Here is a 23,836-nt window from a genome sequence, read left to right as displayed (position 1 = left end):
TCTTAACATCCGTGCTAATCTAAATCGTACTGTGATTCTATAAAACAGGGCATGAAACAGCCTGTACAGGGGGCGAGCCTCTGCTTGGTCTTCCCTAATCCCGATCCCATGTATCCCATGTAGAAATCGGCATTGCCGGGACCAGGAGCTTCCCCTCACCCCCACGGCTGCGCTGAGAGACCCGGGAGCTGTGCCGGGCCCGCCCCTGCACCCTCCCTCCGTCTCCGCCTCCTCCTGCCGGGGCTATATATGGGTACGCAGCCGGAGTCTCTCCTGCTCGCTGGCTGCGCCGGGGCTGCGGAGGGTGGGGGGCTCCTCCGTCCCATGGCCCTGCCCGAGCCCTGAGCGCGCCCCCCACCATGAAGACCATCATCGCCGCCTACTCGGGCGTGCTCCGAGGTACCGGGGGGACGGGGGAAGGGCTGGAGACGAGCCTCCTGCCCGGAGGGGATGCTGCGGTGCGGAGCAGCTTTCCGGTGCTTCAGGGGCTGGGGTGGGAGCAGCACCGAAATACTCAGCTTTATGATATTCCTCCTATTTTTTTTTTTTTGGCCGCAGGAACGTTGTTCACGGGGAATAAGGAGGGGGAAGAGCCATGTGCAATGGCGGGGAGGGAGCTGTAGCTTTCCTTGGGTTGAGGATTACAGGTCTCTGCGCAGGTTCTGTGTTTTAGCGGCTCGGGGTGCGCTCCTGGGGCTGCTGGGAACGGCTCTAGTTGGGTCTTGTACATTTTGCCGAGGCGCAAACTACAGTGAGTTTGCACCTTTACAAAATGTGGGCGTGGGGCACTTGGGTGTAAACGAGTCTTCCCCTCCCCCTCACCCACCCTTTCCTTTTGTCGTGGTAGGAAGAGAAGTGTAGTCGCTTTATCGGATAAAGTTCATTCTCAACACTCTATTCACTGAATTTCGTTTAGCTTGGAAAAGGCCTCTTCAGCGAGTCCAACTGTTTCATAATGCTGTGTTCCCCACATCTACATCAAGGGGAAAATGGCAACATGTTGCTATTTTTGCTGCCTTATAATGAGGAGGTGAAGATTTAGTGCTGAGCAGGAGTTTGGTGGTAGCCAGTCCTGCCAGATTTCCTTCAGCAGCCCTCCGTGCTGGTGAGGGACTTGTTTAGAGAAGTGGAACGGGTGTCAGCCGCCGACACCCATCGTGGACAGAGCTGCTGCAGACACCCAGCACTTCCCTGCACGCTGGGACATGTTGGTTAAAGGCCTTGGAGAGAGTATAGGAAATCCCAAACCACAAGCTACCTTGCTTACTTGTAAAGGCATCTCAAAGGATCTTCTAGGAATAAATTCATCAAGTCTAAATGTTTTGCTAGATAGGGTTTTGTATCCCTTCTGCAAGGGTGCTTGTCTGGAGAAAGGTCAGGATTTGCAAACGGGGGAACGCTGCGTGAAAATGCAGTTGGACAGCGATTTAACCTGTGACTTGTGGAGGGTCCTTGAGTGATTGGTCTGTGTTGTGAAAGAAAGGCTTTTTGCCCTCAAAAAGCAAACTGCTAATACCGCCTGGGATGAAGAGACCTGTGAAATGTTTTATTGGTTAAACAAATCATTAGCAGAGCTGAACGGACGTGAACCTGGTGAATTAACCTCTAAAGTCTTGGTTTTGCACTGTCCTGTCCAGTCCTGGGTGTAGAGCTGCTGGTGCTTATCTCAGCCAGGATATTAGATTGATCTGAAGGATCAGTTGTGAACTGACTGGGGAGAAGACCTGCATGTGTTTCCTGTGTTTAGATCTGTTTCCTAAAATAACTTTGCTTGCTTGCATGACTAATAGGGGACAAGTTATATTTTCAGTGGAGAGAGGTTATTTGAATTAGCATCACCTGAACTGTTATACTGAGAGTTAACTGCAAACTAAATGCAGACAATAAATAATTCAGGAAACCTATAAAATATGTAGGGTTGACCTGAGACCTCAGCAGCCACCTTGTTGGCACTGGCATGTTAATGATGGATCTAGGACACATGCATAATTCAAAATGGACTGTGGTTTAGGGACAGTGATTGGCCTCATCTCTAGATAATCCTGATTAGTGATGGAAAGCTGTCTTAACTCTCCTCAGGTCAATTTTCCTCTGAGGCACCTCGTGGGGATTTTGCAGTGATATTTGTGCTTTTTAGCTTAATTTAACTTATTTCTGCCTGGGGAGACAAGGGATGTTGCCTTGGCGACTGCAACATCTACCAGCCCCTTGCCAGTGCTGTAGCCTGGGCAGGAAAGCACAGGACTGTCTTCAGAGCCGAATCCAGGTGCCTCCCAGAGGAGCTCTGACTCGGACTGGGTATGGAGTTAGTGATGTGGGACCCTGCAGATCAAAACTGGCAGGGGTGTTGTGGTGTGGAGGTTCATTCATGAGACCTCATGTACTGCTTGATCATGTTGGACAACGTGTCTCACTACAGAAGATGTGCAGAACAAGCCCATTAGATTTTTTTTTCCTACATCCCTGAATATTTTCTTCCAAGTATCATGCTTGTGCAAAGGGCTGACTTTGGGGTGAGCATGGCTCATACTATCCTTTAGTCTTACTGTTTTCCTGGCATCTGATTTTGCTCTGGTGCTGGTAAATTTGGCTGAATTAAGTCATCCTATTTAAAAACAAGCAAAAAAAAAAAAAAAGAAGAGGTGCAGGCATCTGCCCCTGTATCCATCCCTGTATGCATGCAGAGGAATGTTCCTTGATATCAACCCAGTACTGCAAAAATCAGAGCAGACCTTGGACCAGTGCCTAAGGTTGGATGATGCTCTGATACCCCTGGTTGGGTAGGAGGGGTTGTGGTCTCCTCACCTTGACTTGCCCCACTTTGGCCATAGGAGGCCCAGGAGATCTCCTTGCGTTGGGCGGAGCAGCAAGGAGGTCTGTCTCATCCCTCTCCCCTGAGGAAAGATGCTAGTGTGGCTGGAACCTTGAAAGGCTGTCCTGTGCTGAAATGTCTTTTCTAATGTTACTTCATCACTGAGAAGTTTGGGATGAAGAAGATGGTTTTGCTCGGGTTTACCTTGGAGTTAGTCTTACACTGCATGTGAGGCTTACCAGACCTGAGTTCTGCTCTGGGGTGGGCAGCCTGGGAGCTCCTGTTTTGTGAGAGCAGGATCAGGCTGGCTGCAATGAGGTGTTGTCTCTTGACAAAGTTGCTTGGGAGGTGAAGGTCTGGGCTTGCTCATATGAAACACCTCTTTCAGAGCTCTCATGTGCTCTGGACACACTGATGAGCTGTAGTAGGATGGGTCATTTTCTCTTGTCCAGACCTGTGCAGTGTTGCTACCTTTAGAAATCTAAGCTGTGTTGGCTGCTCTGGGACAGTGGGGTCTTGTGGCTACATCCCTTCAACACACATACTGCTGTGAGTGTGGAGACTGAGGGCTGAGTCTAGTGCTGTGAGTAAATCTAGAACTAACATGAGTAATCATGACAGATTTGTTTCCTGGGTCTGGAGAATCCCAGCTCCTTTCTAAAAGAGCTGATTAGAATTTTTTATTTGCATGTCCCTCTTCAAATATATTGTTGATTTCCAGTCATAAACACACCATACTGCAGATATGTAATTGAGTAGCTTCCTGGGACAGGAGCAAACTGTTCTAAAAGCTGTGTACAGGGCAGGATAACTATACTCTGTGCTGTTTACTCATTATTTTCTTAACAAATTGTTTACTCTGTAGTGAATATGCTTGTGCTTGGGGCACCCAAGTAAATCTAAGACACAAAAGAGCTTGTGTGGCTCAAGGGGTTTTACAGGTGCACCTGCGAGCTGTGTGGGCTCCTGCTCTTGCATGGGTGGCTAAGTCCTCCTGAATATTCTAGTACTGGTCTTGTCTATCTTTGTTCCCATTTCAGCTTCTCTGCAAAATACGTGGCTCAAAATGTCCATTTGCAGCTTATGCTTTGATGGATCTAATATGGTTTTTGTCTAAATAAGCCATGTGAAGCAGTTTAATTATTAGCCAAGAATTAACATGCTAATTATCTGGAAAAGGTGGCAGATGAAGCTTGAATTTAACAAGGTTTCAGTGTATTTTAAACCATATGTAACACTTGTACTTCTTCTCAGTTAATTTCCTTTGCTGACATTTAATTACGTCAGGTCAGTTGGGTGCCCACATGTGAAGTCCTGTTTACTTCCACTCTTGGGATCTTTGATTCTACTTCCCTGCCTAGATAAATGTTGTTTGTGTAATTTATCTGAAATAAACTGTGCTAGAAGAGCACCAGATGCTGAGTCTGTAATGCAGGAATCAAATGCTTGGTCAAACCATTTGCGGATTCCAGGATCTCCTTGGTAGCAACTCCTGTGTTTGATGTTAAATGGAGCTAAATGATACAAGTATGGTGAGCCCATGACCAGTTGCAGGATAGGTGGCTAATGTCCCTGAGCTCCCTTGGAAGGCTGCAGATCACTGCCATCTCTTAGCAGCAGGGAGGTCTCCTGGAGAAGTTGTTACTCTGTCCATTGTGGCAGGGAATGTCCTTGGGAGCCATGCCTGGCTTAGTGCAGGGAGTATCCCATCAGTACTGCAGGGAATGGGCTGCAGTGTGAGCTAGAGACCAGCTCATGTGAGGCCAGGAAAGCTGTTGGTAAATTATATCTTGTGTGGATATGGTTTGCCAAGGCTGACCCCAACAGGGCTTGGGTTAGAAAGGATCTTCATGATTGTCTAGTTAAGGCTCCCCAGTCAGGCTTCCCAGATCTGGGACAGGTACACAGGAAAATGCTCCAGGGGTTGTGCAATGTGGCCAGCACAGGATCAGCTACTGTCTTCTGCGTCAGAAGACGGAGGTTTGGGTTTCTTCAGGATCCAGGATATTTCCTTGGGGAAAGACTGATTGGAATGTATACAAATTATAGTTATGTCTACTGGGCCCTTTTAAAGTAGGTTATAAGGATAATCTGTTCCCTGAAAGTTACACAAAATGCGTTGGATTTATAATATGTGAAAGGTGCTTGGTGTGGGCCCACAGGCGAGCCATTAGGAAGAAGTATTTTCTCTGATGGACTGAACTCAAGTGTCAGTGTTGGGTTATTCTTCTGTGGCTGAGAGTCAACCCCCCCTTCCCCCCTATTTCCGTTGACTTGTCAGAGCTCTTCTGCTCTGTGTCACTAGTACTGGCCTGGTTCTCCAGAGCATGGAGGGTCTTTCCAAAAATGCTTCCTGGCTACTGAAGCTGAAAGGACATAAGGCTTGCCTGAAGGATTGAATACACAGTGTCAGTCAGACATGATGAATGAGAAGCTCAGGACTGTCTGGAAAGGATTCTCTTGGCACTAAAATCTGTAAATGCCTTGTTGATGAAATGGGTTGATCTGGAGTATGCAGTTTGGTGCAAGGGTAGACCTGGTGAACTTGCCAGTTTGACTGACCATTCCCATGGTCCTTTCCTTTGCTACTGGGCATCTTTCATTTCTTAACTGGGAAATAAGTGCTAATATTCAGGCCATGTTAGCTACTGACTTTCCTGGTGTCTTGGTTTGAAAAGACAGGTGTCTGCTAAGGAAGGCAGGAGCTGCCCCTGAAATGGGAAATGTAACACCCCTCCCTTTGAATTGTTGTAAATTTGAAATTAAGGGGGCCTCTCAGGCAAAGATATGGGAGCAGGAATAACAGTTCTTTATTAGAGAAGAAAATAAAAAAAATAAAATAAACAACTCAGTAATACAAAGCAACACTGACAGAGTCAGAATACAGCCTGACACCCTGTGGGTCAGGATGTTGGTAGCAGTCCAATTGGAATGGTGGCTGCAGTGCTCCTGGAGTGACAGATGTGGTTCTGTTGGAGCAGGGATCCTGTAGAAGGGTGTAGTCTTCCTCTGAAGATCCAGTGGAAGTGGCAGCTGTTCCTCTGGGAATCCAATGGAAAGACTATTCTGGTATCCCAAAATCTCAGATTATATCCAGTTAGGAATGCTTGGCTACTCCCTCTGGGCAGAGCATCTCACAACTTTTATCAGTCATGCAGTGTCTCTCAATGGCCCATTAACAGCAGAGGTCTCCCCAGGGGGAGGATTGGCTTGTTGAGGAGATAAAGAAACTGCCCAATTAACTGAAGATAACTGCTCCTCCTCTTACAGATGGCAAGTAGAATATACACATTGCCTTGCAATCTGGACACCTGGTGTGGAGAATATTGTTCTCTTTGAAGGATATGTTTGCTTTCAGCAAATAACTGACCCAGGACACTTGTCTAGGGGCAGGTGCTTAGAGCTGTCTGGCAAACCACTGCCTTCCCTCTGTCTGCAGGAGTTGAATATGAGTTTTATGTGGTTCAAAAAACAAGCTGGCGGGTTGGCTTGTACTACTCAATACTGGTCTATTTACTGGGCTGGCAATGCCCACAATTTGTTTGAACATCTAGAAAATGCTGAAGTACAAATTCTCATCTAGAGGGATAAACAGCTGTTCTCTTTGATAAGAGGATAGGGATTTAGCTGATCCAAGGCTGGAGTGTTTGGTTTATGAAGCCAAAGAGGTTTGGTAGTGTAAATGCGGGTGCTGGAAGAAAAAAGTTACATGGGGCTGGGCTTTTATTGTGTCACAAACAATCTCAAAGACTTTTGGCTTCTTTTGGAGGACATAGACATCTGTCCAGTGACACCACTATTGCTAAATGCTTCTTTAAACTTGTGTCTGGTAATCCTCAGTCAATATCAAGTCTGTCCACATGCAATTTTGTAAGGTTTTTGGGATAGCAGGTACCTGGAGCTGTGACTTCTCAGCAAGAATTGAGCAACCTGGTCTAGTGGAATGTATCCCTGCCCATGGCAGGGCATTGGATTGAGGTGAGCTATAAAGGTTTCTTTGAATACAAATCATTCTAAGTCCAAAGATTTCTTTTACCCTTGAACAGGCAACTGGCTTTGTAAAAAATGGGGTGAAGTTTATCCCTCACCCCAAATTTGGGGATTTGCTGCTAGATTTTACAGCATGGGATTTCTGAGTCTTACTGCTTAGATACTCCAGTGTGGCAAACCAATGCATGGTGACAGTTTAACTCATCATATTCTCCTGTCTCACCTCAGAAACAGGAGAACTGTTTGCTGGATTCATTCCTAATACTGCACTGTATTATCTTGTAAAGAGCTGCCTCCAGCTCTAGCTGTTGTTTCAACCAGGATTAGTGCTGTAGGCTTCAGTTCACTCGGAGTTGTAGTGGTATGATCTATCCCAGCCTAAAACTTGGTCTGCTTAGAGTAATTAATGCCCAGTGCACCACTGGGATTATTCATGTAACATGGACTAAGCAGAACCAAGGGTCTGAACTGAGTGGTCTGGCTCTAAATTCAGACTGCAGCCTTTGGTGTGGCTCCCCCCTGAATGTTGCCAGGGATGAGACATCTCTGGGTAACATGTGCCAGTGTTTCACTACCCTGATAGTTAAAAACTTCTTCCTTACCTAATCTAAATTAACCCTCATTCCTATGAAACAGTTGCTTTACATATTTAAAGGATGCACCAGTGAAAGTATCTTTGTAGAAACTACCAAAAATCCTAGTGCCTGCTCATACCTAGAAAAGCTATTTTTAATCACTTTCATTTGACTGAGTGTGAACACTTGCTATGCTATTACCACTAGCAGGTAGTATCTTGTCAGCAAGAACTGAACCTATTCAGTGTAATAGCTTCTTTCGTAGTCCTAATAACAGGCTGATCCTTAAATACAAAAGAAAATATGTAAATACACATAAAGGGATTTGTATTTTGGTCAGTTATTATGGTGCTTGTAAATAAAGTAATCAAGAAAAGTGAAGGAAAATGCACTTGCAAGTGCTTCTTTCTGGGGGCTGTGTATACTGTCAAAAGCTGCAGTGGGTGATTCTTCATGTAGAAAGCAAGTGTTTTCAGTGTTTTACCCACTTCTGGGTTTTTTCCCTGCTTGAATATCTTAAGTTTCTACAAGAGTGGTTTTCAGCTCCTTCCTTCTTATTTACTGCTTTGGGAATGCTGATAGTTTTCCTTGCTCGTAGAGCTGTGGATCCTCAGGGTTGTATATTGAGGTGTTCAGCCAGCATTTGGGCTGTGCTGAGGGAGGCTGGAGCACAGAGCTTTCCTTGAACAGTGCTGGGAGTTGTGCAACAGGCCTTATGAGGGATGGATGAGAATAGCTCACACCACAGCCAGGTGTCTGCTTGCCTGTGGTTGGAGGCAGCTGATCTTTATCTTACTGTGAGCTCATGGGGTTCCCTTTTACCAAACACCACTCTGAGGAGCTGCCAGTGTGAGGTGAGGGTGTGTGTTAGGAACATGGGTTAACATCTTCTGCATTTTTATGGTCAGGTTAATAGAGGCTTGCTCGGGTGGGTACTGATGATTACTCATTAATCCCCTCCAGTGTTCTGAAAAAAGCTGAATGTTGGCACATGGCAGTCCTTCCTCTTCCAGGATGCCCAAACTCCATGGAAAATATTAGCTTTCAGCAAGCCTTGCTGTAAAAGCAAACTGCACATTTATCTGAAACCTCTTACTAAAATAAGCTGGACTTGATGATCCTTCCTTCTATGATTCTGTTTCAAAGGAAAAATGTTGTTTCCTTTGCTCCGTGTGCAAATGTAACTTTATTTCTCTTATTTTTCTTTCTTTAGGCACAGGATCGAACATTCTTTCTGCTCTGCAGGATTTGTTCTGGCTATTGAAATCCAAAGTAGAGAAACAACTCCAGATCATCTCTGTGCTGCAATGGGTTCTCACTTTCCTTATCATGGGTAACACATTTTGGCCTAAAGCAAAGGGGTTTTGGCTGTAATTCTGGATGAATTTTAATGCAAAATGTTAACTTTTTCATAAGTGTTAATTACTAGATGTGTACTGCGGCAGTGTAGTTCCTGGGATACATGGATATTGTAAACCAGTTACATTGATATTTTCAACTATAAATGACTTTTCCTGGCTGTAGAAAATCATAAGAGCTATGGAAAGACTGATGTTTAGCTTGTGTCAGTGTCTACCATGCAAATGAGGCTGAAACAATTGGAAATGTCTTTCTTGGTTTGCTCATGGGAATATCCACAGAGATTTCTTAGAAGCAGCTGGTAACTGATGCAAGTGATTGCAACAGGAATGCCTTCCACTTGGCTTGGTCTGCTTCCAGGAGGTATCAGAGATGAGCAAGAGTTGTTTGTGTTAGACCAGTAAAAGAGTAAAGCCTGTTTATCCCTGGGTACTTGGATTATGTGAAACCTCAGGCTGCTCTGCTCCACTGGATGTCCATGATTAAACTGGGGAATGGCTGCTCTCAGCATCTGTCTCACTCTACCTTCCTAGTTCAGTTTGTGCTGAAATGACAGTGTCATTTTTGGTGGGATCCTTGGCACCCTGGTGGGATGGCTGAACAGAGCTGGTGTAACCTGTGGGAGATGTGTGTAGCTGTGGGGAAAATCCCATTGGTGTGGGCCATAGAGAAATCTTCATGCTCATCCAGTCTGATGAAGCAGCTGCCCTACCTGGAGATGGGAGATGCCTGGAGGCACCATTAAGGGGAGGTTGAGGTTTTCCAGAACTCTAGAGGAAGCTACCACAGCCCTACATAAAGGGTTTTTGATCAAATCCAATTTATTTGAGGATTAATGACATCAGACTGAGACTAAGATTTCAGCCTAGAAGAGTCAAAAGGCAGGGGGTGTAAATGGAGACCAGAACCTGCTGCAACCTTATTTTCTTCTTTCTTGCACCTCTCCAGGTATTGCTTGCACTTTAATCCTCATGTATATACTGTGCACAGATTGCTGGGCGATTGCTGCTCTGTATTTAGCCTGGCTGGTATTTGACTGGAATACACCAAAGAAAGGTAAATATTGCAGAAGAGATACTTGTTGTTCAAGTGTCCCTGTCTCCATATTTGGACAAAGAAGCACTTCCTTGTAATGGATGACTTCTCTTCTTAGTGGGACTTGGCTGAATCACTGACCAAAGGCATTATTCAGTGAAGCATTTAAATGTCAGCCCTCAGCATGAGCAGTGACTGCAGGTTTTCTGAGGGCTGAGGGCAATACAAAATTAACATTCACTGCTATTATGCCATTACTGGCTTTTACTAACATATTTATAAGGCATAGGTTCTTTCCTTTACTTCAGAAAGATCTAAAGATTCAAGACCTTTTTGTCCTGTCCAGCTCTTGCAAGGTTCAGATTGTGGTGTGATTATCCAAGGTGTAGCTCCTTTGTGGAGTCAGTGTTGCTACAAATTAAGCAGATTACTTTATTTCAGGAAAAAAAAATCCCAAACCTGTGGAAGCCAGCTCTGGGAACCAGCAGTGATAACAAGCTTTGGCAGCTACTTTTATAGCCAGATGAGCACAGTTGTCCATTGCTTCAAGATGGCTGAAACCATCCAAGATTCTGGCCTTTCCTAAAGGTTGAATCGGAGTGTTTCTACTCTGAATTGTAGAGTTGTCTACCATGAATTTGCAGTCAACCCTTAATTTGTTTGAAGTACCTTGTATTCCAGAGTGTCACTGATTTCAGTGAATGATGCAGGTCTCCCATTTGGAGGAATGAAAGTGTTGATTCCTCTAGTGAGACAGCAAACCCTGGAGTCCTTTAGGTTTTTTGATGGACAGCTGCGTGGAAGGAGCTTTAAAGACATGATTCATTTTTTTCAACAGGGGGAAGAAGATCCCAGTGGGTGAGAAACTGGGCTATCTGGAGGTACTTCAGGGATTATTTTCCAATAAGAGTAAGTAAAAGTTTAACTCTATACCCTGGGGTTTAACTGCTTTAGTGTCTTGTACTGGCACTAGACTGTCTATGACACTGAACTGTGAGCAGGACATGGCTCAGTTACTATTGCCACACTACTGCTTGTGGCAGCTGTGGTTAGAAAATCTGAAATGTAATACCAATGATGGCAATGTGATTGCCAGAAGCTGCTGTTTCTAGTGGTTTTACCTCCTTGTTCATCTCTCCAGCTGCTGGAGACTGTGGCACAGGTTGTCCCAGCAAGTGATAGTTGCCTCATCCCTCAAAGTGTTCAAAGCCAGGCTGGATGGGGCTTGGAGCAGCCTGGTCTAGTTGAAAGTGTCCCTGCCCATGGGAAGGAATTGGAATTGGATGATCTTTAAGGTTCCTTCCAATGCAAATCACTCGAGTCTCTTCTGTGCTGCAGCGGTCCTGTGTAGTACCTGACCCTAACTGTTCCCCTCTCATAAATCATAAAATCTAGCTCAGTTTCTGCCTGTTTTTCAGTAACACTTCTGCTCTGGGATGTATTGGGCCAGAATATCTGGGACCTCTGGGCACCAAAAGTCAGTGCTTCACAGGGGGCAGTGATATTTGTCCTCAAATCTTTTTGCTTTGGAGAAGTGGATTTTCCAGCAGTGGGAATAGCTTCAGTTCTCCAGCTTGTAACTTGCTCACCACATACTTGTATTTTTCCTACTGGTTCAGACATGTTGCAGAAAGAGGACAGGGCTGCCAGACTGCTCTGGGACCGCAGAATTAGCTGGATGACTTGGAAGGGAGCAGGGGTCAAATTCGGCTAGGAGGGAACTCGATCCTCTTTGGAAGGGCATGCAGCTGAAAGGACTATTATGTAAGGTTGTTGGCAAGTTTTACTCAGCTTGACTATGAGGGAGGGACCTTGATAGAGCTTTTGAGCTACCTATCCCCAAGATAGTCTAGCCTCAGAAAGGAACAGGGAATCCAGTTCCAGCAGGATGCCAAAGCGGCTTAGGCTGGATTCTTCCTTTGCAAAGTCACTTGAACTCTCAGGGTACCTGAACGTGCTGCTGGTGAACAAGCCTTTTGTTGTACTCTGAGAAGCACAGAACCATTTAGGTTGGAAAAGACCTTTAAGAGCAAGTCTGACCATTGACCCACCCCTGCCAAGTTCACCATGAAACTTGCTGTTGTTAACAGGTAATTCTTGGCAAGTCTAAGTGTACACAGAAAAATTCGCTATGCCTGCACAGGCTGGAAGTCAGCCTGGGTCTCATGGCTGACAGAGCTGAGCAGGCTCTGCCGTTGAAGATGGATCTCAGATGTGTTGTGTTCTAGTACCAGTCCTTAGTGCTGCACTAAACACTGCTGCCTTGGATACTGGTGAAATGGACTCTGCTGGGGACTTGGTTCCAAAGGGTCACCTGTAGTCCTGGTTCTGCTGTTCCATCAGTCCTTTGAAGCACATTTATCCTTGTCTTCATGGAAATGTGCTCTGCAGAAGCCCTGCAGGTCAGATTCACTGTGGATATTAAAAGTTTGTCAAAGAACTGGGTTGTTTAGGTAGGTTTAGAGATGAGATGGGGTAGATAAACTAAACTTTGTGGCAGTTTTTATTTAAATACTTGCTAGTTCACATATCCGTTCGTGAGAACTCCTTATGGGTGTAATTCCTTTGCTGCTAAGGGGGAGGAATTGTGCAAGGTTTATGGAGCCGACTGGTATTTCACATGCAAAGGGCAGAGCGGGAGTGCTGACAGCTGGGAGATGACTCCTGCACGTGTTTTGGGGGAACAGCCAGCTGGCTGCAGGGTTGGGAAAAGCTGCTGCAGGGATCTTAGGCTAGAGAGGTGCTAGAAGTGGTTTTCTGTAATTATGGGACTGGTGCATGAGCAATTCATCAGCATGAACAATGAATAATGTCTCTGGATATTAAGAATGGTACCAAGAACCAGAATGCTTGCTGAGAGCATGGGAACTCCTGGGTTAAACTAGTTACCTGTTCTTGCCCAAGAGGTAGATGGGTCTACAGAGGATCATTTGTTTAAATGTTCTCTCTGCAAAAATAACTTTTACTGGATTCTGATCTGTGTAATGGCTCAAGGACTTGGTTTGCGTCCCAGGCTTATGGTTTGTCAGGACACTCCTCTGCTGCATCTCATCCTGTGCCATGTGTCTGCTGAGCACTGCAAGGACAGATCACACCAGTGACAGTCACACTGGTGGCACTTGTAATGCTGAACTTGGCCTCCAGCTAAGTCTGCATGTAGAGCTGTGGTAGCTGCATCCATTCCTGCACAGGTACCAGCTGTGTTGGGCCATCAGCTCAGATTTAATTCATAGAATCACAGTACAGCTGGAAGGGACTTGTTTCATTCCTCCCCTCTGCCATGGTCAGGGGCATCTTCCATTAGACCAGGTTGCTTCAATCAGGCTGTATAGCCTGGCCTTGAACACTTCCAGGCATGGGGCAACTACAGCTTCTTTGGGCAACCTGTGCCAGGGCCTCACCACCCTCACAGACAAGAATTCCTTCCTATTTGCTTGCTGTATGAGAGCAGCTGCATGAGAATTGAGCTCTGCTCCAATGTTTGTGCTGATTAGGCTGGTCTCACTGGAGTCAGCAGTGCCTCCCAGCCTGAAACACCAGGACTATTGTACCCATACCTGGAGATATGAGGTCATGTTTTGTAATACCAGGTGGGTTTGGAAAGCAGCCTGAATCTGTCTCAGTTACTCAGCATGAGCTGAGTTGGCCACGTTCCCTGGAACTTCATGCAGCTGTTCTGACAATAATAAGTTATTTTAGGGCACTAGAAACTTAAGTTTGTCTGCTGGTTAATGGCTGGCCTTGTAAATAGTGCTTTAAGCTCAGCAGCACGTGAAGTGGCTGAGGAATGTTCCAGTGAACTGAGTCCTGGACCTGAAGTGCAGATGAAGCCCAAGCCCTTGCAGGTGTGTGCATGGGGCTGGACTGAGCAGACATCACCTGTACACACCATCTCCATCTCATGACACACTCATCTGCACACACCATCGGAGTCTCGTGCACACACTCATCTGCACACACCATCGGAGTCTCGTGCACACACTCATCTGCACACACCATCTCAATCCCATACTGTTGATCCCAGCAGCCTCCTAAGCACGTGCTGATCTGAGGATGTCATGCTGGCGGTGCCATGACCTAAAGGTTTTGTTTAGGTGAAGAAGCTGTCACCTGAGCATGTGAACATCTCCACATGCAGTAGGACCCCAGGTAGTCAGGGCTTCAGATCCTTGGCTTACCTTTGTCAGACTGAGAGCATTTCAGGTGTTTGCAGGGAGACCTGCTCACTGCAGTGGGAGAGTAGGTATCTGGCCAGAGCAGGAATTGCTGCCAAAAATGTATTTTTTTTTCTCTTAATTTGTCTTGTATTCTGTGTCTTGGCTTGCTTCCTGGCAAAGCTCCTCCTTAATTGTTGTACATGATTTACAGAATGGAAATAGAAGGATTTGATTGCTCTGTCCTAACCTAAGTGTGGTGGAAGGCATTCCAGCCCGTAACAGGGAGTTAGAGCAAGCTGAGCTTTAATGTCCCTTCCAACCCAAGCCATTCTGTGAATTTGTGACATGTATAAATAATTCTGGGAGCCTGGTGAGGGGGTCTTCAGGTCCTGACTTGCGCTGCTGGGAAGGGAAGATAATTTCTTCCATCGTGTTGCTGGGTGTGATGTGGCCAAGTGCAGTTTTTGGGTTGTTTTGCAAGCTTACGTGCTCATGAGACCTGCTGCTTGGATCCTGCAGGATGAGCTCTGGTTTTTCTGCTCTCTGCATGCTTCCAGTCAGTGCTGCTCAGCTCCCACCCAGACCACTGATTTTTTTCCTGCTCTTTGGCTCCTGGTGCTGAGCGGCAGTGGTTCTGCAGTCCTCTTTCTCCACTACTGAATGTGCCACTGTTGCTAAAAATAAAATTGGCAATGTGATTCTTTAGCAGTATCTGGCACTCAAATATTAACACTAATTTTCTTTACACTATTGCACTGCCTTATTGCTCCTGTAGGCTGGCTTAGTTCTGTGTAAAGAAATCTGTTATTATTAGGAAGGTGGATGGACTTTGCTCCCAGAGAAACAGGTTTGGTCTCTAACAGCAGCTGGGATCAGGTGTGTTAGTGCAGTGGGGTGAAGGTTCATCTTCATTCCCAGTACTGGTTGTCCTGCTGAGATGCAGCAGGGGCTGACTCTGCCTCATCCTGGGAGCACCGAGGCTCCAAAGAGCTGTGTGGAAATGGACAAGACCTTGGAGGCAAAAGGAAAAACCAGCTGGAGGTTCAGAGCAGAGTTGCAGTGGTGATGTTCAGCGACAGCCACAGCAATTCCTTGGGGCAGCCTGGTAACACTGTTTGCTTCTCAAGGGGAGGGGTTCCAAGAACCAGCAGTGAGTGATCAACCTCCTGAAGAGAGGCGTGGAATCATAGGATGGTTTGGGCTGGAAGGGACCTTTAAAAGCATTCTCGTTCCAAAGCCCCCTCTTGTGCACTTCACTATTTTCACTCTTGCTTGAGTCTAGAAATACATGATTTACACTACTTCAAAAACTCCTGCTTCTAGATTAAATTTAGGGAGAGCTGAAGGTATTGGCAGGTCATACCCTCCCTGGGCTGAGTTTGTGCATTAGCAGATTCAGGACCTCTGCTTGCAGAGAAGTGCCCAGCCCTGTCTGATGTCTGTTGGTCTTAGGTTCCCTGGCTTGACTTGGGTGGAAGAACACATAGAAACACCAAGGTTGGAAAAGACCTTGAAGATTGAGTCCAACTATTCCAGTGCCTTTTGGGTAATTTTTCCTAATATGTAATCTGAACCTCCCTTGGTGCTACTTGAGGCTGTGTCCTCTTGTCCTGTCACTTCTCACCTAGGAGAACAGACTGAACCTCACCTGCACCCTCCATGTTTACCTTCTGTGAGCCTCTGTGCTGTGGGACAGGTGTACAGGGCAGTGGCAGCCTGCAAGGGACAAACAGGGGAAAAGCACACATGTATGAGTATGAGGCTAAATCTCAGCCCTTCTCCCTTGCCTTTGTTTAGTTGGATCCCTGCACACCCCTTGCCTTGCTCCTGCAGTGCTGTGGGTGATTGATTGTCATTTGTATTGCCAACCCTATGGCTCCATAACAGGAGCTCTTGGAAAACAGCCATGGTGATAAGGCTGCAGCTTGGCTGGGGCTCCTGTGAGGTATCCAAGCAATGGCTCTGCTGGGATCTGGGTGTCCTTGCATGTGGTGGAGGGGCTGGAGCAGGAGAACAGTGTGTCTTCCATGTGTGTGGCTCTGCCAAGCTCAACATGCAGATGCCTCGTGCTCCGGAAGGATGAGGACAAACCTCCTTTCAGCTGTCTTTCCTATTAAAGGAGCTGTGCTTGGTGCAGGTGAGAGATGAGGCTTGGAAATGGCTACCTTGCTCTGACAGGAGCGTTTAGGAAGGAGTGTCTGCTGCTTGTGCAGCCAGGCCATGTGTCTGTATCTACCAGGCCTGTGGTCAAAAAGTCAGAATATTGTCTAGGCTGGAAAAGTTCCCCAAGATCATCAAGTCCAACCATTCTGCTAGAAGTGCCAAGGCCACCACAAGCCCATGTGCCACATCCACAAAGCTTTTAACTCCCTCCAGGGATGTGGGGTCCAGCGCTGCCCTGGATAGCCTGTTAGAGAAGTCTCTACAACTGAGCAAGAATTGATAGGTGGAGGGGTTGCTTACCATATCACTACTTCTTTCCTGGAGATGGGTTTTTGGTCTTTAGCCTGTGATCCCCATTTTCTGTAATAGATCAAGGGGGCAGCTCTTCTATTGTGGGAAGTGAAAGCAAAGTAATTACTAATTGGGAAAGAATAGGCAATGGGGCTCTGCAGAACTGTTGCAACCACAAGCCTCTGTGCCTTCTTCCTGGAGTTCTACATGACCTCAGAGCCAGAGGGAATTATGAGGAGGGCCAGTCACCTTGGAGAACCTGCTGCTGCATCATGCTTGTATCACAGCCACTGTTTTAAATAGCACGGGAGCTGTAGCTTCATCTGAGGACAAGGCTGAGAACAGGGAGAAGGGAATCAAGTTTCTGGGCATGCTGCTTTAGTGTGTTGCAGTGGTACTTCAGCTCCCTGTAGCGTGATCCAACAGAAAGAACTTGCATAAACACTCCTTGTCCAAGGCAGTGGCACATGCTGGTGTGACATCTTGGAAATCTGTGGAGTTTTTTTTTCCTATGGAAACTGATGCAGAGTGGCCTTTGCAAATATAGTTTGAGGGATGGGGTGCCAAAGCCTCAGCTTGTAGGTCTGAGAGCTGCTGGGGTGTTGCAGTTGGCAAAAAGTGGCACTGTTGCTTTCAGCCTGAAAAGAGGAGCTGTTTAGATTAGATATTGAAAGAGGTTATAGACTCTTAGGGTAGTGAGGTACTGGCACAGGTTGCCCACAGAAGCTGTGGCTGCCCCATCCCTGGAAGTGTTCAAGGCCAGGATGGATAGGGCTTGGAGCAACCTGGTCTAGAGAAAGGTGTCTCTGCCTATGACAGAGGTTTGGAACTGGATGATCCTTAAGATCTCTTCCAACACCAACTATTCTAACAGATGGAAAAAAATTAAATTAGATCTCTATTTTTGTAGGATGATGCAGCAGCCCTGCTGTGATTTGTCCTGTGTGCTTCCTCAGACTGCACATGTACTGCCTGGGGAAGATGCTCTGACACATGGGATGCTGCTGCTACCTATAGCATCACAAAAGCCCCCTCTGGCAGTAGTGGTACCAGGGAATGGGTTGTTCTGTGCTAGCTAAGGCAGCTGTGGGGAGTCCATGTTCTGCAAGCAGGAGCAAATGATTAGGAATATTGCACAGCCTGAAAACAACATGATCACAGCTCCTAGTGCATGCCCTGCAGGAATCAGATGGCTTGAAGTGTCTTGCTGACCCTTTGGCATGTAGGCTAGGGCAGAACCTCTTAAAAGAAGGAATAATTTCCAGTGGTTACCACCCTTCTGCACATTTTCCCACTTGGAAGGTGGCCAACAGGCCCATTAACTGGTTGGCTCTTTTTTCAGGCATTAGCTGAACTTGCTTCTGCTGTGAGACAGTGATGTTTATGTTCTTTCTGCCTCATACTGGGATGTGAGCCACTAATGTGCTGAGAGAGGGCCTGGAAGGAGGCAGCTGTGGCTACAGGACTGAAGAACTTGATTGGTTTGGGCAAGAGGTGTGTCAGAATACTTTAAGAAGGAGTAGAGAAGCAAAAGGCCCAGGCTGCAGCAACCCATGCCCTGTTCCTACCTGGCTGGCCAGCTTCTTGTGTCTGAGATCAGCCTGTTTATCTTGCTCCCTCTGCTTGGAAAACTGAACTCTAAATGGCTGCTCCTTCCAGAGCCTCTGAAATCCAGGAGAGCCTGTACATGAGCTCTTAGGCTGTTATCCCTGATAGGAAGAGAGATAAAACCTGGGGGATATGATTTTTTTTTTCCTTCTCCCACTTTTATGTACTATCTGAGAATATCCATCTTCAATTAAGCTCTTTTTTCTTTCCTAGCTGGTTAAAACCCACAATCTGCTGACCACCAGGAATTACATTTTTGGGTACCATCCACATGGCATCATGGGCTTGGGTGCCTTTTGCAACTTCAGCACAGAGGCCACGGGTGTGGGCCAGAAATTCCCTGGGATCCGACCATACCTTGCTACCCTGGCTGGGAACTTCAGGATGCCCATATTGAGGGACTACTTAATGTCTGGTGGTAAGCACAATCACACTGTGCCATTTCTGCTTTTGCTCTTGGCTCTGAGCTGTCTTCACCTCTGTCAAGTGAAAAGCTGTGTTGGAAGCTCTTGTAACCACTTCCTGCTGGTAGCATCACCCAGATGTTGCTTTCATACGGTTGTCAAGAGGAAGCTGTGAATAAATGTGAGAAATCCTGTCTAGTGGAAGGTGTCTCTGTCCCTGGCATAGGGTTGGAACTGGATGATCTTTAAGGTCCCTTCCAACCTAATCCATTCTGTGAATATGACTGATTTGGGCTGCAGGGACTGCTATTCCTCTGTGTTCCTCCTTAACTCTAGGATACTCTTGTCCAAAACCATAGTAAAGATATCTGACAACTGTAGTCGTGGAAGGTGGAGATGTGGAACCAAGTTTTCCTAATTATTGTGTGAAGGTACAGGAAGAAGTTGCACTGACTGAAAATACTGAGTAGCCATGGCCAGCTCGGCTCCTGGGCTCACTACCACATCATTTGTCACACATTTGTGTTTTGTGGTGGTGGTGGATGCGCTCTCCACCCAATTGCACTGCTGGGTGCCTGCCAGGGGTAGAGAGTGAAGTATTGCATGATACCAGCTGTTCACAGACCCCCTTCCCTGGATGTATTCCTGTAGATGGATTCCACGGATTATGCAGTGATGTAAGTGTGCCAAATTACATTAATAGGTCTATTTTAATGGAATCCATCCAGGATTTTAATGCTTGTAAGTTATGACTGGGCAGAGGAAACAGTGTTTAAAATACCAATAAAGTGTTCCTGCATGGCCTGAGCTTCCTTTTTGGAGTGAGAGCACCTGTCAGATAGAGGTGAGGGATTAACACTTAAAGACTGTGAATTGAACAATCCAGTAATCTGTTTGCTGTTCCTGGAACTGATTCATCAATAAATGACTTTAAAAGAGATATCTTAATAAGTGCCATGGCTGGGGAGACGGTAGGAGTAGCTGTACCTGACTCTGACTTGTTAGAATTTACTATTTCTGAGATTACTGTCTTAATTGGGGGAAAGAAAAAACTAAGTGGATCTGGTGCAGAGAAGGTGTTTGTCCCTATCTAGAAAGGGCATATCTCAAGCTGGTTTTTATCTTCCTGTACTGATGGTAGTTGCTGTGTGAAGCCCATAATTTGGGAATTCCCAGGACAGCAGTACATGAGAAGTTGGGATCTGCTTTTTAGTCTGTCACATCTGTAAATTTAGTTGTGTTGCTTAAGTTTCCATGCAGCCTTTTTATATTTAAAAAAACCATCTTTAATCTGTTCAGGAGGACTGGCAGACAAGTCCTGTGGCCAGCCAGAGCTGCTTTCTCCTTTTTGGAAGGAATGTGGGAGTAGGCATTAGCAACATCATTGCTGGCTTGGCTGTCCCTGAGCATTGTGCTTAAACCAGAGGAAAAGTGTGCTTCTTCGGTTCCTAGGATCTAAGCAAGTCTACAGGTGTCATGAAGTTAACCTTCTGAAAGCCATGATTTGTCTTACTTTCCTATACTGGAACTTAAGGGTGCTGATACAAAGGCTTTATATCACTTGGAAAGTGCTGATAATTCCCTCAGTCCTTTATTCTGTGGATGAACCATTTCCAGGTGGAATTATAACAAATCCTAGCACTGTACCAAGACACACAGTTGGTTTACAACTAGTACAAATTCTTAATTTTACAGCCTACTAGAGGTTAAGGTACAGCAGGGACCCTATAAGGCATGAGGACATGACCAGAAAACCCTATACATGGTATGAATGTGCTGCAGAGCAGAATTTTATCTATTGCCACTTGTCTCCATGTCTCATTGCACTTTCTGAAGGAACTATTTGCTGCTGTGAGCAGCAGTAATCTCCTCCTGCTAACAAGTGTGAAAGAGCTGAACCTAAATCTGTTACCAGGCCTGTGTAGCCAGCCTGAGCCTTGATGTGGAGAATGGGACAAAGTTGTAGCAGTGAGTATGGCCTGAGCCTTTCAGAGGAAAAACAATCAGAGAGATGTAGTTGTGCTGAAAGAAACTAATTCCTCATCCTCAGTTCCAGCTGATCTGTCTCAATTGTGGTCTGCTCTGTTCTTAACTGGAGCTGGGATAGGTGATGATGCCCAGACAGACATCAAGGCTGGCAGACTTGTTCTAAGTCCCCAGGGCCTGTTCATCATTTAGTTCTTGGCTCAAGCAATTTATACTGTGAGTGTAATAGGGCAGTGACCTAAAGTACTCAGATCAGATGTGTTGGGTTATGGGAATGTAAGTGATGGCATCCCATTTTTCCTTGGCTTATTCTGGCCAAAAAAGTGAGGCAGGAGTAAGCTTGGACACCACTGGTAGGATAAAGGCAAGAGTTTATAGAGCAGACAGTCAAGTTTCTTTACATTTTTTAAAGCAATACAGAGGAAATTAAAGGTGCTGTCTTTAAGTTTTCATTTCCCTGGAGTGGGGACTGGTGCTTTAGGGCAGAGATTGCTTACTAAAGGTGAAGGGATGTCCTGCTCTTTACAGTGTGGAATGGAGGGAAAGACCTTCAGACACACTTTCCTCAGAGTATGGATTTATGTAAACACTCTGTCCCATAAATTGCAAGAGCTTCATATTACTTCAGATCTGTTTTAAAGGTTTGTCCATTTATTCTTTTTATATTGCTAAATCTATTCCACATCTATCCAACCACCTGATTTTGCTGAGGAATTGGTCAATATCGGACTCCCATCCATCAAAATAACACAGCTGCTCTCTTCCTTTCTAAAGGTAAACCAAATCCTACTGTAAAGTTTACATGGAGGGAGGATGTCTGACACCAGTGCCTTTGACTAGATATAGAAAATCCTTGCTGAAATCTTTTGATGAAGGAAAATTTGAGAGCTGATGTTTGTGGAGTTTACGACCAAGTCTAGTTGCTGCCAGGTCTGTGAACTGCTTGTTGAGGAATAGGTTGCCTGCTAACACTGCCTGCTCTGACCAGAGGGAGGTGGGACAGCTCAACTTGCAATTGAAGCATAAACTTTGTGCTGTAAGTATGAGAAGATCCTGAAGTCCCCAGCCCATCTTGTAGCCTTGTGTCTGTGTCCTGAATGCAGGTATATGTCCTGTGAACCGTGACAGCATAGACTACATCTTGTCCAAGAATGGCAGTGGCAATGCCATCATCATCGTAGTCGGAGGGGCAGCAGAGTCCCTGAACTGCACCCCAGGGAAGAACTCCGTGACGCTGAAGAACCGGAAGGGATTTGTGAAACTGGCTCTACGGCATGGGTAAGGGCATGCTCAGTGCTGGAGCATGACTGCTGCCATGGGGAAGGTGCTTTTATTTCAACAACAAGGGTCTAGGTGAAGATGTCCCTGTTCAATGTAAGGGTATGGAACTAGTTGGCCTCTAAAGGTCCCCTCCAGCCCAAACTATTCTGTGATTCTGTTCCCTGAAGCAGCTGATACCTTGGAGGGATTCTCCTTTCTGCAGTTGTGCTGTGTTGTGTGGGTGTTTGCCCAGAGCATCAGACATGAGTGTCCTTTGGCTTCTGCCTCTGAACAAGGTGCCAGGGGTACGTGGATGCCTGGGACAGCAGGAGGCTTCCATGGCAAGGAGAGGTAGTGTCAGTGTGGGACCTGTGCAGTCCCCCTGATCCCATGTGTCTGAAAGGAGATGGCCATCCAAAATAGGAGTTGAGTATATGTGGAAGCATGTCCAATACCTGACTGCACAATGTTCCACGGGCCAATTGTCTCTTGTACAATTCTCTTGTATGCCTTCAAAGTATACCTGTTATGTCATGCCAAGTCTGGCTGGCTTATGTCAGTGCCTTGTGCTGCTAAAAGCTCTGGGCAATGGTGCCAGCAGCTGTGCAGCCTGGCAGAACACACAGCAGTAAGTGTGGGGCTGTCCTATGAGCTGCAGTCCAGGGAGTGGGGTTCTGAATTTTTCTGTCTTTCTAGAGCGGACTTGGTTCCTGTCTACTCCTTTGGGGAAAATGAAGTGTACAAGCAGGTGATCTTTGAAGAGGGTTCCTGGGGAAGATGGGTTCAGAAGAAGTTCCAGAAGCACATTGGCTTTGCTCCATGCATCTTTCATGGTCGTGGCCTCTTCTCCTCCAACACCTGGGGCTTGTTACCTTACTCCAAGCCCATCACTACTGTTGGTAAGGTTTTGGTATAAACATGCTGTGTGCCTCTCTAGATAGCAGAATACTTGAGTCTATGCTGTACAGCTGCTGTAGTTTGGTCTTGGAGTCTTGACTATAGAATGGCTTTCCCTCCTGTATAAAAACCTTCCAGCAAAACTGAGAATGAGCTAGAAGAGTTTCCACAGGTTACAAGCCTTCAATCAATGTTCTGCTTCCAGTCAATTTTGCAAGAGAGCTCTTTTTTGGGGGAAAAGGCTGTAGCTCTACTTTCTTTGGCCTTGGACAGCTAAAGTCAGAAGCAATCTGGCCCCCCATATTCCAGTGGGATACATGTCTGACAGCTGAGTATTTAAAGCCAACCCTAAAACTTGCCTTTGAGTCTTCTAACCCAGAGCAGCAGGGCTTTAAGGGAGGAGGGGAAAAAGGTCAGCTTTGCTTTTGTGGTGTGTATAGGGGAATACCTAAGAAGAACTGACTCTTGGCTCATGTTAATTGAGGAGGGATTTATCACTCTGCTGTAAACAGAAGGGGGACTTCCTAGCCACCTTGAACAGTAGACACATTTGTGTAGCTAAAGCAGATCTGATATTGCTCCAGATGTGGTGGGTGTGTCCTTCTTGTGGGACAGTTGTGCCTCAGAGCCTGGTAAAATTGTGGGGAATCAGGCAAACCTCTGCTGTAATGGCAAATTGTGCTGTGCCAGAATGGGTGTGCTGAACTACCATGGCTGTGTCCATAGAGGACAAATACCTTAGGTTGTAGGAGCAATTAAGCTAATGTGGATTTGTCCCTTTTTTATCAGTTGGAGAGCCCATCACCATCCCCAAAATTGATAATCCATCCCAGCAGGATGTGGACTTCTACCATAGCATGTATGTGGACTCCCTGATCAAACTCTTTGACAAATACAAGAGCAGATTTGGCCTGCCGGAGACTGAGGTCTTGGAAGTCAACTGAAGGCACTGGCTCAGCAGCACCTCCTCCTCTCAGAACCAACACATCGTTTCCAGGAGTCCAAGTTGTCACTGTGTACTTGAAAGCCTGTGTGGGTGTATGTATTCTTCAAAGCAAGTGTTTAAAGTGTTGCTAAACCACTTTAAAAATAATAAAGGCTTTGCTTTAGAGAAATCCCATTAAAACATCTTTTTATACAAAAAAAAAAAAAAGCACAACTCCCCATTGCTGTGAGGATTTGGGTAAATGATTGCCTTTGTAATCTGCTGCATAATGCTGTTGGATCACCAGCAATGAATTAGAAAAAATTCCTACAGCTACTGTACCCACTAGCACAAGCAAATTTGGGAGAGTAGGA

The 23,836-nt window shown here is 46.0% G+C and overlaps 1 protein-coding gene across 1 annotated transcript; it reads left to right on the top strand.

The window, feature by feature from the left end:
• Positions 1 to 249: 249 nt before the first annotated feature.
• On the top strand, positions 250 to 23,631 carry DGAT2 (diacylglycerol O-acyltransferase 2). The gene is made up of 8 exons (XM_030959155.1): positions 250 to 399; positions 8,591 to 8,710; positions 9,685 to 9,792; positions 10,610 to 10,680; positions 18,204 to 18,408; positions 21,484 to 21,658; positions 22,337 to 22,539; positions 23,327 to 23,631. The coding sequence occupies exons 1-8, from the start codon at positions 360 to 362 to the stop codon at positions 23,479 to 23,481; spliced, it is 1,077 nt and encodes a 358-aa protein (XP_030815015.1). The 5' UTR covers positions 250 to 359; the 3' UTR covers positions 23,482 to 23,631.
• The last annotated feature ends 205 nt before the right edge of the window (positions 23,632 to 23,836 follow it).

Source organism: Camarhynchus parvulus, chromosome 1 (genome assembly GCF_901933205.1).
Source record: "Camarhynchus parvulus chromosome 1, STF_HiC, whole genome shotgun sequence".
NCBI lineage: Eukaryota > Metazoa > Chordata > Aves > Passeriformes > Thraupidae > Camarhynchus > Camarhynchus parvulus.
The sequence above is the reverse complement of the archived record's forward strand: the minus strand, read 5'-3'. Positions and strand labels throughout refer to the sequence as shown.